At 41.7% G+C, this 14,072-nt stretch overlaps 1 protein-coding gene across 1 annotated transcript in view; it reads left to right on the top strand.

Annotated features, from left to right (window-relative positions):
• The window catches only part of CTNNA3 (catenin alpha 3), a 928,050-nt gene that overhangs the window by 763,385 nt on the left and 150,593 nt on the right, over nucleotides 1-14,072 (top strand). Inside the window, exon 13 of the mRNA XM_084634510.1 lies at nucleotides 555-706. Within this exon, the coding sequence (XP_084490636.1) occupies nucleotides 555-706 (152 nt within the window). The remainder of the gene's footprint in view (nucleotides 1-554; nucleotides 707-14,072) is intronic.

Genomic DNA, 14,072 nt, shown 5'->3' with positions numbered 1-14,072 from the left:
TGAAGAAGGATCAGAAAGTTGGAATGTCTCCCATTCCTTAGGTTATGTCTAGAGTTGCTCAGGAATTGTCCATCAAAAATGTGTTTTTGATGGAAAATTGCAGTTTTTGCAAAATTTAAATTTTCTGTGGAGAAAATTCAGTTTTGCCAAAATGTGTTGAGTTTTTCACTGGAAAAATTAAAATGAAATATTATGAAATGAATAGAAATACTTTCAGTTTGTCCAAGCTAATTAAAATGTTTTTCACTTCAAGTCAGTTTGATATTAATTTGTGTTTGCCTGTACTGTGTGCTTTGTGCAAAAATGAATATTGGGGTATGGTGTTCTGTCTTCTCCTTTCCTATATTTCTGTAGTACCTCCTTCCACCTCCCCTCTCTATCTCCTTTCTCTTCTCTGTCGTCACCCAAACACCAAAGTCACAAATGACAAAAATTGTTTCCATTGATGGTCATTTTATTGTTTTCACGTATTAACTTTATTTTTAAAAGTTTTCATTCCACAAATTGATTCCCTCTTTATTTTTTCATTTATTATAACTTTTTAAATTTTACAGTGATTCCAGAGTTTGATACTCAAGTCAATATTGCACTGGAGGGTTTAAGCAGGAACACAATGCATAAGTTTGATGACAGTCAATTTGTGGACATCTCAAAGAAGGTCTATGATACAATTCATGACATCAGATGTTCAGTCATGATGATTCGGGTAAGTCTCTTCATTCATACCTTGACTGTTCATTAATAACATTATTGAGGAATTGGGACACCAAGGAACATTCACAAGACTTTAGAGCTAAATAAGGTACTATTGCCACAAAGTTCAGATCCAGATTTGCATAGTTCCAGACTATGCTGGTGCTTTGATTCTGGGTTACTTGAATAGACACGAGTATAATTCTAAAAGGTCAGAACCAGAACCGTGGAAGTGAAGAGATGGTTGTATTAACTCCACTTGTGGTGATGGGGCCAAAGTGAACATTTTTAGGTGAGGTCTGTTGGAAGGTAGCTGTTGCATTAACTTGGATGGAATATATGGGCCAAAAGAGCCAAAGATGTTACCATTACTCTGAAATTGTCCATCATGAAAGCATTTTAAACGAGGTTTAGAGTCCTCAGCCTGCTTAGTATGATATCAAACACCATTAAAAATCCTTTTCAACCTTTTATTAGAGATACAAAAAACCCAAGGAAAAACAGTTAAGACATTTGAAATGTCAAGTACTAAGTAAAGCTTTCATTTTAACAACCTTGTTCCCTTTCGTTGGAGAGAGTTTTTAGAAGGAAAAAGGCCCTTATGTAATGTCTCTTAAATGATAATAGCTGTCCGTTTTTTGGAGGTGGGGAGAAGATACAATTGAGATGTGCTGGAGTGGCTGTAGTTGCTGTTAAGTCTGATCTTGTTTCCTAAAAGACAAAACAAGACAAAGACACAAAAAAGAGGGCGAGAAAAGAACAATGATAGATAAAGCAGTTTTTGTCTCTGATGTTCACTTAATTGCAACCTCACATGCTGGGCCTGTGTTTTTCCAGCAGTGGTCTTATCAGCCGCTCCAAAACCTGGCAAACTTGAACTGGCATTGGGCTATTTAGGGCATTGCTTGTAGTTGCCTCTCCAGTCAGGGGTGCTGGAACAGTTTTTATGGTGAAGGTGCTAAGAGCCATTGAACCGAACTGTAAAACCTGTTACGATGGGAACCGCTTCAAGCCAGGGGCTACAGCAGCACCCCTAGTTCCAGCACCTAAGTCTCCAGTCAGAGGCTCACAGCAGTGTGGCAAAATATCCAGTCTGGGCTGACTAACCTGACTCTTATGAAACAGAAGGCAAAAGGAGAGAGCTAGGAAAGAAAATACATGAGGTGAGGGACGGAAGAAGAGACACTGGGGGTAGGAGGGAGATGAAATCTCACATCTCCGGTAATATTTGGGATTTAGCTGGAGTTGCGGGGGATGACAGTGTCATTTGTGTCCAGGCCCAGACTGGGCAGGACTACTCTCAAGAGTAGGATGAAGAAGAGAAGAGTAGTCGCAAGAGACCAGGGTGGTAGCAGCCCGGATGGTAAAGCTCACTGCAGGCATTGTTGGCGGACAGCTGCTAATTCGTCACCAACATCTTTTCTTTTTAAGAACACCCGAAGTGTTGGGTAGAATAGTCCATCCTCTCATTATTTTTGTCTCCTAATCAGTCTAATTTCCAGCACATGAATTCTGATTTCTGGTTCCACACTTTTGTTGTTTACCAAGCATTATCTTAAAACAGTCCCTGAAGTTATATCAGTAGTCCTTTTTGTTTGGAATAATTCGGCCTGTCTCTCTCTCTCACTAGCATCTTTTCCTATTGATATTTTTTGTTATTCTGACATCTTATGAATTTACTCCCTTTTTAGAGTTGAGCACACAATTAGGGTAAACTTGTAGTCCTTTTATTACAACCTCTGTCATTTATAATGAAATTCCTTTTATAACAAAGTGTGTCTGTGCGTGCACATGAAAAAGAGACATCACTACCAGTGGACTCAACTGCATTTGAATGGTCACCAGTAAGCAAGCAATAACAAAGTCCTAACAAAAGCTCAGGAGATCAAGAAAAGATTGTCATGAAATAGGACATCTGGACTTTTCGACTTCATGAGCTCCACCATGCAAAGAGTGATGTGAGAAGCTTTTTAAAGGTTCACTGGAATGACAGCCGACACTTCCCCCTCCCCAAGGAACATTTAGTGGTGTATGCTGCCAAATCAAGAGTAAAGCATGGCATTTATTTTGAGTAAGGATGCGTTTGTATTCCTAATGAGAGACAGTCCATTCAATGCCAGGCTTATTTCAGTCTACCTATAAGGAGCTTTAGTAAATCTGACTTATTCAAGCATCTGCAGTAACCATAGCAGCCAACATGAGGAAATTTAGAGTGTTCTGTAGCAAACTGTAGGAGCTCATTGATATTGTGCCAAAGAACAACGTGCTTCTGATTACATGGGATTTCAGTACTAAAATGAGGGAAGGAATTGTTGATCAAAATATAATTGGAAGATGTAAATGAACAAGGACACCAATTCAGAGTTCTTTTCAACATCAAAGCAGAAGCTCTGCAGATCAGCTCCACAGGAACCATTTCAAGCATGTAGTTAGAGAGAGAATATTTTAAAAAGTAGTTCTTATCTGCAAAACCCTGCCAGATCCCATTATTAACTCAGTGTTTCAAAGTTAAAGCTTCACTTCAGATGTGTAAAAACACTCACTCCAGCCGTGCAGGTATAGCCTCAAAAACACTGGAAAGAAGCTTATTGTCAAATAGTAGTTCAGCAATGCACTATACTATGGGGGGACAGGGTTTGAATCTGGGTCTCCTGTATCTCAGCTGAGTGCTCTAATCACTGGGCTGTTAAGTATTGGGGGATAGAGTATGTGCCAGTAGCACCTCCTCCTCCTCATTTTTATCAATGGGAGCTAAGTCCCCCATACATCTAGCCCAAAAATTTGAAATGTTTTATTTGGAAAATATCAAAATGAACTATTTTAACACTTTTTTCCAAGTGTTTTTTCTGACCAAAACAATTAACCAGAAGTGACACCGATTAATGAAATGTTTCAGCCAACCTGAATCTGTTTTTTCAGTCAAAAAAAGTTCACCTGACACTCGTGCTATACTTGATCACTCTAGAAAGGGATCCAGTCTAACAGTCAAAACAGATATTAGTTTGGTGGAGTATGGAAACAGACTTCTAATCATTTCAGTGCTTTCAGGATACAGAACAAAGCCAGAAAAGTGGCCCCTTTATGGCACTATACAGACACGCTGAAAGTTCTGGCATTTGATAATAGGTGGCTAGCTATGATTTATATCTGAAATGTCTGTAAACTATAATAACTAATAATGAATATTAGTAGTTCCAAGACACACAATTATGTTAAAATGGAGTTAAGGTTGAGGGCATCAGTAATGTAAGGATAAAAACCATTACAAAGAAGTAAGTTGTAATTACTTCAAAACCCAGGAAATCCAGAGATGAGGTTACGGTTAAAAGAAATCCAAACATGTTATGGTAAAAAAATGCAATTAAGGCACCTATGATTGACGTATTTTTGTGTGTGTGTGTGTGGTTTCAGATTAAATTGATGTTTAAAGGTGTAGGGGTTGACATTAAGATTTAGGGCTGGGTGTTTTTTTTGTTTTGTTTTCCTTTCATGGTGTAACAAGAGGGCAGAGTGAAGTTTGGCTGAGTTGGTAGGCTGCTGGAATGTAACCCTACTCTGTATTTCCTGCTGGCCAACAGAGGCAACTGTAGGCAATTAGGAGAGCATATTGCACCAGTTTTAGGAGTGGGTCACTGGGTAGTCTCCTGTTTCATGCTTGGGAACTCCAGGAACTCCTTTGGGACACTGCAGCTCCACAACATGTCTAATATGGGCTGGTGCCTAGAGGCTAAACTCAGAGGAGGAGATGATAATATCTGGAGATAATTGGTCCAAAGGTGCTCAGATGACCCACAAATGGTGGTTGGTGTCTATAAATGAGGCATAGGTGAGAAATGGGTGTCCATACTAGTCTAGAATGAGCCCTCAAGTGTTATGGTGTCAGGACAAGGTGGCTCATTGTTACATAGTCCATTCATGTGTCATGTGGTCTTTACCACGATTTTTTTTACCTCTTAGACCTTTCAGTGCCACATGGAATGAAACTAAAATAATACAATCAGTCAACTGTAAATGTATTTTACTTGTATTTGCTACTCACCAGCGTTGGCTCTGTTATGTAGATCTGACCATTTAGCTAGTGCATTTGATCAACACTCTCTTAAATCTAAGTATTGTCAAGAAAGGAATTCTGAGTAACAAAATATATCTTAGACTGATCTGGCATCATTAAAGGAGTTTGGTAGGGTTACACAGTTGCTCTGCATCTGTTCAGTTGCTGGAAATAAATACTTGTCCACATTGTTCTTTTTGGGTATAACAGCATTGGTTTTGCTGATGCAAATGCTGAAATACATTATTCTAAGGCTATTTTTAGTGTGCCTAAAGCTATTGATTAGACATAATATGGAATTAAGATTTTACTTGAATATGAAGTGGGACATTGGCTCTTCAAAAACAGCATATGGGTTCAAAGTGAAAACAGAGTTGAGTTTTGGATCATGGAACTGTTTGTGAATAAGGTGAGCAGATTCTGGCCTGTTATCTGTGCTCCATTTTGTTTGATGTGAAACTCAAAAGATGTAATATTTTGAACATCTACAAAAGTGACATAGATACCATCTGGATGAGAGAATGCTGCCAGGGACTGTACTCGAGAATGGAGAGAGGTGATATGAAATACAAAGTCAAAAGTGTGTGGAAAGCACAGAGGAGTAGGACAGACACTGCTGCATGAACAACATAAATAGGAGGTATTCACCAGTACTTTTAAACCAGGGTGCACATGGCTCACTAGCCTTAAGTTACTCTTGTCATTAGTTTATAAGACGTGGTCTACACTGGCGGGGGGGGGGGAATCAATCTAAATTACGCAACTTCAGCTACGTGAATAACGTAGCTGAAGTCGACATACTTAGATCTACTTATCGCAGTGTCTTCACTACGGTAGGCCGACTGCTGCCGCTCCCCCGTCGACTTCGCCTATGCTTCTCGCTCCGGTGGAGTACCGGAGTCGATGGGAGAGCACTCGGCAGTCGATTTATTGCGTCTTCACTAGACGCGATAAATCGACCCCCGCTGGATCGATTGCTTTGGAGGTAAGTGTAGACATGCCCTAATTCAGTTGACTTAGTGGAGTGACAGCAAGGATGTCACCTGAAAGTGAGAACAGCATTCGCATGGCACTTTTGTAGCTGGCGTTGCAAGATATTTACGTGCCAGATATGCTAAACATTTGTATGCCTCTTCATGCTTCGACCACCATTCCAGAGGACATGCTTCCATGCTGATGATGCTTTTTAAAAAAAAATGCTTTAATTACATTTATGGCTGTACTCCTTGGAATATTGTATTGTCTCCTGATCCATGGTTTCTCCTACATTCTGCCACATATTTTTTGTTATTGTAGCTCTGATGATGACCCAGCATATGTTGTTTGATTTAAGAACACTTTCACTGCAGATTTGACAAGACAAAAAAAAAGGTTCCAATATCAGATATCCAAAAATAGCCACAGCACTGAAGACAAGCAGTGCAAATTTAGTAATTGATTCACCACTTTGTCAATGGAAAGTGGATATACACCAGTCTTTGCAAACCTGAGCAACACCCTTACCAAACACTTCAGGCCAACTCACTGATAATGATAAACAGTTAAACAAATTTATTGACTACAAAAGATATAATCACTTAAAATCTAAGTGATAGGCAAAAAATCAGAGTTAGTTACCAAAATAAAATGAAATATAAGCATGCACTCTAAACTCTCACCCAGTCTAATAGGGTTAACATCTAGATTAAGCAGTTTTTCTGGATATTGTAGTTTGTAGTTGTAGTTTATAATATATGGGTTTGTCCCTTAAACCTGGGCCAGTCTCCTCTGTTGGAGTCTTCAGTCTTCTGAGTGTCTTTACTGCTTGCAAGATAGGCGGGGGCAGGAGAAAGGCCCAGCATGTGGCTACTGTGTTCTGTTTTATAACCTTAGTCCATGTGCTTGCAGAACACAAGTCCGGGCATGTCTGGTGGACATTGCTGAGTCCCTAGGCAAGGTTGAGCAATTCCCCTCGTGTGGCCTTCTGCAGGTGAGTCATTGAATTGTAACTCCCTTGCTGGACAGTGGCTGGTTATGTCTGTTGAGCACCCACCTGTGTGTTGGTTACCTCCCTTGTCATTGTCTCTGGAGAGCTAGTATCTGGGCACCTCCCAAACCCACAGCATATTTTAGTGACAACCATGCAACACAATTCTCATAATTTCATATGCATTAATGACATACATATTTTGATAGAACAGTGACTTTCAGCAGATCACATGGCCTGCTTCCTATGCAATATCACAATTATATATAAATGAGGAATATGGGGGTTACAGGACACTCCCCCAAGGTATAGAATGTCACAAATATATTTTATTTGATTTCATTTGGATATTATGGTTCTTCAAGTAATGCTCCTATGGGCGCTCCACTTCAGGTGTGCATGTGCCCCACGTGCCTTTGATCCAAGATTTTCATTAGCAGTGTCTGTCCATTCAGTCTGTGCATGCACTGCTGATATTCTCATGCCCCTCACCAAGGCTATATATCAGGCTGTGGGGCAATGTGCCCTCACAACCATCTTGGCTTTGACGGGGAGCTTAGCTTGTCCGCATTGAACTCAGCCAGCAGTTGAGATGCACACATTCTACTTAGGTTAGTTAGCAGTAATAGTTAATTACTGATGATTGAAAGATTGTGTTATTTCCTTGGTGGAAATCCCCCCTGTGATTTCCAGCCTATCCCAGTCAGTGACACACTGTAAGTATGTTTGCTGCCTGGGAGAGTGGCACGTCCCACAGAAGTGCAACTTCTGTTTAGTCCTCAACTCCAGGTCATGGAAGAACTAGGAAATCAAGCTGTGACTTTTAATGATAGAGCTCTCTCTTTGCCCTGCTTTGGAGCCAGGTTAGGAGAACACCTACTGCCCCCCACTCCCACTGTATCTGTCCCTGGGGGGGGGGGGGGCTAGTGCCTTTTTGACTTTAGCGCAACCATCTCCTAGAAAGGGAGACGTCTTAAACACCGCCTCTAAAGATCATAAGAAGAGGACCCCCAATTTGCCTCTTAAGGTACTCACCTCAAAAAGAGCTCACTCCTGCAACCAGGTCAACAGCCTCAAACTTCATCACTGAGGCTCAGTACCATAGAGGCAAAAGGCTCCTTCAGTACCAGATAGACAGGAAAATCTAACAGTACATGTGGCTCTGTTGCTGGAAGGTACCAAGCATCTCTCATTACCAAGAACTACTTGACTCTTTTATACAACTCCAGGACCATCCCCTTCCTTTTTGTTTATAGCTTCCCCCATTAGAGGAAGAAAAGGACAATGGAGGCCTCCTTTCATTATCATCAGTCTCTGTTCAGGGTTCTCCTGTGTATCCATATGTGAATCCCCCTTTCTCGAAGAGACAGGGAGATGTCCAGGGACCTCATCACTTCTGGTGGGAGCAACCCCGAATGCCACCGCCCCCCCATGGTCCTCAATGGTCATATTTAGAGCCCTACCAAATTAATGGTCTATTTTGGTCAATTTCACAGTCCTAGAATTTTAAAAATGGTCAATTTCATGGTTTCAGATATTTACATCTGAAAACCCAGTGTTATAACCATGGGCGTCCTGACCCAAAAGAGGGTTGTGGGGGAGTCACAAGGCTATTGTAGGGGGGTCATGGTATTGTCTTTCTTACTTCTGTGCTACTGCTAATGGAGGTGCTGCCTGCAGAGCTGGACAGCGCAGAAATGAGGGTTTCATGGTATGGGGGATCATCACTTTATTGGGGTTGCAGGGATGGCCTTGTGCATGGTGACTGCTCAGCATCCCATGGTCTCCCCCACCACCTGCAGCCAGCTCAAGGCCCCTTTAGTCCCCGAGCGCTGGGCCTGGAGCCAGAGAGGGGCAGCGCTCGGGGCAAGGTCACCAAAACCTTTGTAGAAGGGGGGGCCATTAGTGCCATAACTGGGTTGGATGGGGGCATGCCCCTCCTTTTTAACATGGGTGTAGTTTGGGTGTTGCTGCCTCCAACTGCAAGCCTCAAGCAGGCATGGAGGGGCGCCGACAAGGGCTGCAATCTGTAGCAGCGTTGCCCCCTCACACCAGCATTGTCAGGTGATCGTAGTATTCTTGTACCGCAACATTGTTTGTTCAAAGGTCAGTCATACCTCTAAATGTTGTCTACCACACAGAAAGCATTTTCTCTGTTCTTGGACTCTTCAGTCTTCAGTTGAACGTGGGAAAATCCACACAGATTCCCATGTAGAACATATAATTTATAGGGGCATCCCTGGATTCCTTGGCATGCAGGCCCTTCCTTCCCATGGGCAGATTCCTCATGCTATTGGACCTTGTCAGAACTAGTCAAGGGATGCCCCAGACTTCAGTCAAAACTGGATTCAGCTTCTAGGTCACCTGGTGGCTCGCCCTTTTGTGAGAGAACATGCAAGATTATACCTTTGCTGTTTCCTTGGCTAGCTCAGATCAGTTCACTCACCAAACACACAGCCTAGACAAACAGGTGTCAGTTCTTCAACCAGTCAGACAATCAGTAGGCCAATGGAAGGTTCATCACAATGTAGGGGTGGATGTCAACTTCCTCCAACCAATGCCAGTGGTAACCATAACCACAGTCACATCTGTTAGGATGGGGTAGGGGTGCTATGCTCAAATCTCTAGCAGGACAGGGTAGATGGTCATCCCAAGAATCCACCCTCCATGTCATCCTGTTGGAGCTCAGAGCAGTCAGAAATGTCTGCCCTTCATTTTCTGCCTCTCATCAAATGCAGGTCTATTAAAGTCATGACAGACAATGTGGCCTGCATGTTCTATATCAGTTGGCAGAGAGGCACGAGATCCCCTTCCCTCAGCACCAAAGCAATAAAATTATGGAACTGATGTATAAAAGAATTTCAGCAATGTATCCCCTCATGCAGGCAAAATGTCACAGCCAATGCTCTCAGCAGGTGTCTTTCCCCCAAGACTATGAATGGGAGTTAGAGTCCCAGGTTCTCGTCAGCCTATTTCAGATGTGGGGATTTTTAGAAGTGGACCTCTTTGCCACAGCTATGAATAGAAAATGCCATCTATTCTGTTCAAAGGGAAATTTGGTATCTCAAGGAATTATGACCTTTCTTCCTCACCTGGCCAAAGAAGCTATTTTATTAATTTCCCTTGATGCCTCTGATTCTCAAAGTCATAAACAAAATCAGACAGGATAAGACCAGAGTTATCCTAATAGCCCTGGTGTGATCAAGGCAGGTATAGCTTCCTTACCTGTTTTGCCTGTCTCTTTGTCCAATGATAAATCTTTCAGTAACTCCTCAGCTCCCCTACCAAAGGGCCAGTCAACTGCTGCATTCCAATCTCCAGGCATGGCTTCTCAATTGTTCACAGGGTTAGAGTAGGTCTATTCTGCAGAGGTACAACAGGTCACTTGCTGGAGGATTCTCTGCTCCTTGAGGTCTTCAAACTACAATTTGAGGACTTCAATAGCACAGATATAGGTGTGAGGTCTTTTTTAGGTGTGGTGGGTGAAATTCTGTGGCCTGCATTGTGCAGGAGGTCAGACTAGATGATCATAATGGTCCCTTCTGACCTAAATATCTATGAATCTAAACAGATACTATTAAATGGTAAAAAGATTCTACCAGAAATACTTACCTTCAAAGGTGGAGATGAGTTAGTCAGTGGTGTGAATTCCAGAATGCTGTCCCCTGCCTTGGTTCCTCTTGTTCTGGAATACCTGCTGCAACTAAAGAAAATGGGACTATCACTTAGTTCTCTCAAGGTTCATTTGGCTGCCTTAACAGCTTTTCTTACCACTGTTACGGGGTTTTTGCTGTTTGCTAATCATACAACTGTAAGGTTCATGAAATGTCTGGGTAATCTCTTACCAGTGGTAAAAGTCCCCATCCCAGTTTGGGACCTTAATTTGGTTATTAAAAGTCTCATTAAATTTCCTTTTGCACTGATGGCTATCTGCTCCTTACTGAAAACTGCCTTCTTAATGGCTATTAAATCAGCCCACAGAGTTGGAGAGATTCGGATCTTAATGGCAGACCCTCCTTTCTCAGTATTTTACAAGGACAATGTTTCCTTATGACCACACCCCAGGTTTCTTCCTTAAGTGTCTTCTGAATCAGATAACTTACCTACTAGTTTTCTTTCCAAAAACCACATAATTCCAACCTGGAGACCACCGTCCATATTGTAGATGTCAGGAGGGCATTATCAAGATGGAAGGCAAGGACTAAATTATTTTGTAATGCTCCTAGCCTGTTTTGTTTGCAGACAGAACTAAAGGCTCTGCTACTTCTACTCAAAGACTTTCAAAATGGATATTGGGGTATACTAAAGCTCATTATAGTGTTGCCAGCATTCCAGCCCCTGCAGGCATGTCAGCTCACTTGAGAAGGTCAAAATACATTTATGGCTCTACTTAAAAATATACCAGTATCTGAGATCTGCAGAGCTGCTGCATGGTCTTTCATATATACCTTCTCCAGGCACTATTCCTTAGCTGATGCCTCTAGAGTTGATTAGGCTGTTGACAATGCAGTTCTTTCCTCTGTGCTGGACTCAATTCCAAAACTCCCTTCTCCTTACGGGGATACTGCTCGGGGGGAGACGGAGGAGGGGGAAATCACCTGAAGTGGAGCACCCATAGGGACACTACTTGAAGAAGAGAGAGGTTACTCACCCTCTGCAGTAAATGTAGTTCTTTGAGTTGTGTTCCCCTATTGGTGCTCCACTACCTTTCTGAAACGCAGTGGAGAAGGAACTGAGGGCATTTGCCTATGCAGCCTGCTATAGCCTTGGTGTAGGGCATGAGGATATCAGCAATGCATGCATAAGCCTAACAGAAGCTGCTTGTTACAGGGCTTTCCCTTAACCTTCCCCCTTGGTTCTTGTCACACAGAAAGAAAGCAGAAGACCAGAAGTCTGAGGTGTGGACAATGCAATGTTTATTGGCGTTAGTTTCCAGCAACCGTGTTCCATAACTGTGACACCGCAGAGCCTTGTTTTCCAGTGTTCCCACTCCCTCATCCTCAGCAGGAATAATTATACCTGAAATGCACACCCATAGTCCCACCCCTTACAACTTATGGTCATATTCCGTTTTGGGGGACCTTAGGGCTGGGATCTTCATTCCCACCCCTTTTGTACCCCATGGGAGGGGTAAGGAGTGCGGTTTTGCTCCAGTCAGGGGCAGGCATTTCTTTGGTCTTTTAGAGTTTACCTTCCCCCGCCCCCCAATTCCCTCTTGCCCCTCCCAACTGGTTGCTTGACCTTGCCTTAAAATATGGAGTTGAGGCAGTCTTCAAGTGTGCACTCATATATTACACTCCCACCCTGCCCAGTAACACTTTAACACTGATCTATTCTCATTATACTAACAAACCCATCTGGCTTAGGCAAAAGCAACATTTACAGTGTCTGTTTCTGTCCTTAGTAATAATCCCTTTGTTCATACATATTAGTAAAAATGTACATATATCAAAAACCAAACAGGCAAGCAGAACTTGAAGTGCTATCTCAGGTGAAACTACAGGCCTGGATCCTACATTGACACTAATACTCTTAACAACTCCTAATGTAAATATCCAGTCACAGTCGCATAGGGCACATGTGCACCAGAAACGGAGCAGCCATAGGGGGACACATCTCTAAGAACTACAGTTACTGCACAGATTGAGTAACCTCTCTTTGTAGTAGCTTTCTCTCTCTCTCTCTCACCAGTATTATCACTCTCTACATTGCTTGCTCGGTGAGTGACATTTATAAATCAAATCCCTGCCATTGGTATTCTCTATTCTAAGCACATTCTTTAATGCTTTCCACTTCTTTAATAACATCAAGTTGTTATGACACATTATTGGACTGGATGATGCCCTGATATGTCGAGATTGAGCCCAGATGGCCAATCCTTAGCTGGTGTAAATTGGTGATGTAAATCCATTGACTTCAATGAAATGCCACCTGAGGATCTGCTGAGATTCTATAATTAATTTCAGTACAGTGGAATACTGGCCAGCCTTTACATTATGTAAGCATATAGTCCAGTAATTGGGTAAGAAGTAGGGCTGTTAACTGACTTCAAAAAATTAATTGCGTTGTTAAACAATAATGGAATACCATTTATTTAAATATTTTGGATGTTTTCTATGTTTTCAAATATATTAGTTTCAATTACAATACAGAATACAAAGTGTATAGTGCTCCCTTTATATTTATTTTTATTACAAATATTTGCACTGTAAAAACAAAAGAAATAGTATTTTTCAATTCACCTCATACAAGTACTGTAGTGCAATCTCTTTATCATGAAAGTTGAATTTACAAATGTAGAATTATGTACAAAAATAACTGCATTGAAAAATAAAACAATGTAAAACTTTAGAGTTTACAAGTACACTCAGTCCTACTTCAGCCAATCACTCAGACAACCAAATTTGGTTACAATTTACAGGAGATAATGCTGCCTGCTTCTTGTTTACAATGTCACCTGAAAGTGAGAACATGAGTTTGCATGGCACGGTTGTAGCCAGCATCACAAATTTATGTGCCAGATGCGCTAAAGATTCATATGTCCCCTCATCTTCAACCACCATTCCATAGGAAATGCATCCATGCTGATAATGGGTTCTGCTCGATAATGATCCAAAGCAGTGCAGACCGCTGTATGTTTATTTTCATCATCTGAGTCAGATGCCACCAGCAGAAGGTTGATTTGCTTTTTCGGTGGTTCGGATTCTATAGTTTCTGCATCTGAGTGTTGCTCTTTTAAGACTTGTGAAAGTATGCTCCGCACATGGTCCCTCTCAGATTTTGGAAGGCACTTCTGATTCTTAAACCTTGGGTTGAGTCCTGTAGCTACTTTTAGAAATCTCATATTGGTATCTTCTTTGCATTTTGTCAGATCTGATGTAAAAGTGTTCTTAAAACGAACATGTGCTGGGTCATCACCTGAGACTGCTATAACATGAAATATATGGCAGAATGCATGTGTAACAGAGCTGAAGACATACAGTTCTCCCGCAAGGAGTTCAGTCACAAATTTAATTAAGGCATTATTTTTTAACGAGCATCATCAGCATAGAAGCATGTGCTCTGGAATGGTGGCTGACGCATGAAGGGGCATATGAATATTTAGCATATCTGGCACATAAATATCTTGCAACGCCAGCTACAAAAGTGCCATGCAAATGCTGTTCTCACTTTCAGGTGACATTGTAAATAAGAAGCAGGCAGCAGCATCTCCTTTAAATGTAAGCAAACTTGTTTGTCTTAGAGATTGGCTGAACAAGAAATAGGACTGAGTGGACTTGTAGGCTCTAAAGTTTTACATTGTTTTGTTTTTGAGAGCAGTTATGTAACAAAAAATATGCATTTGTAAGTTACATTATCAGG

Source organism: Lepidochelys olivacea (assembly GCF_965140295.1).
Source record: "Lepidochelys olivacea isolate rLepOli2 genome assembly, chromosome: 7".
Lineage (NCBI taxonomy): Eukaryota > Metazoa > Chordata > Testudines > Cheloniidae > Lepidochelys > Lepidochelys olivacea.
This window is presented reverse-complemented; position numbering and strand designations above follow the sequence as displayed.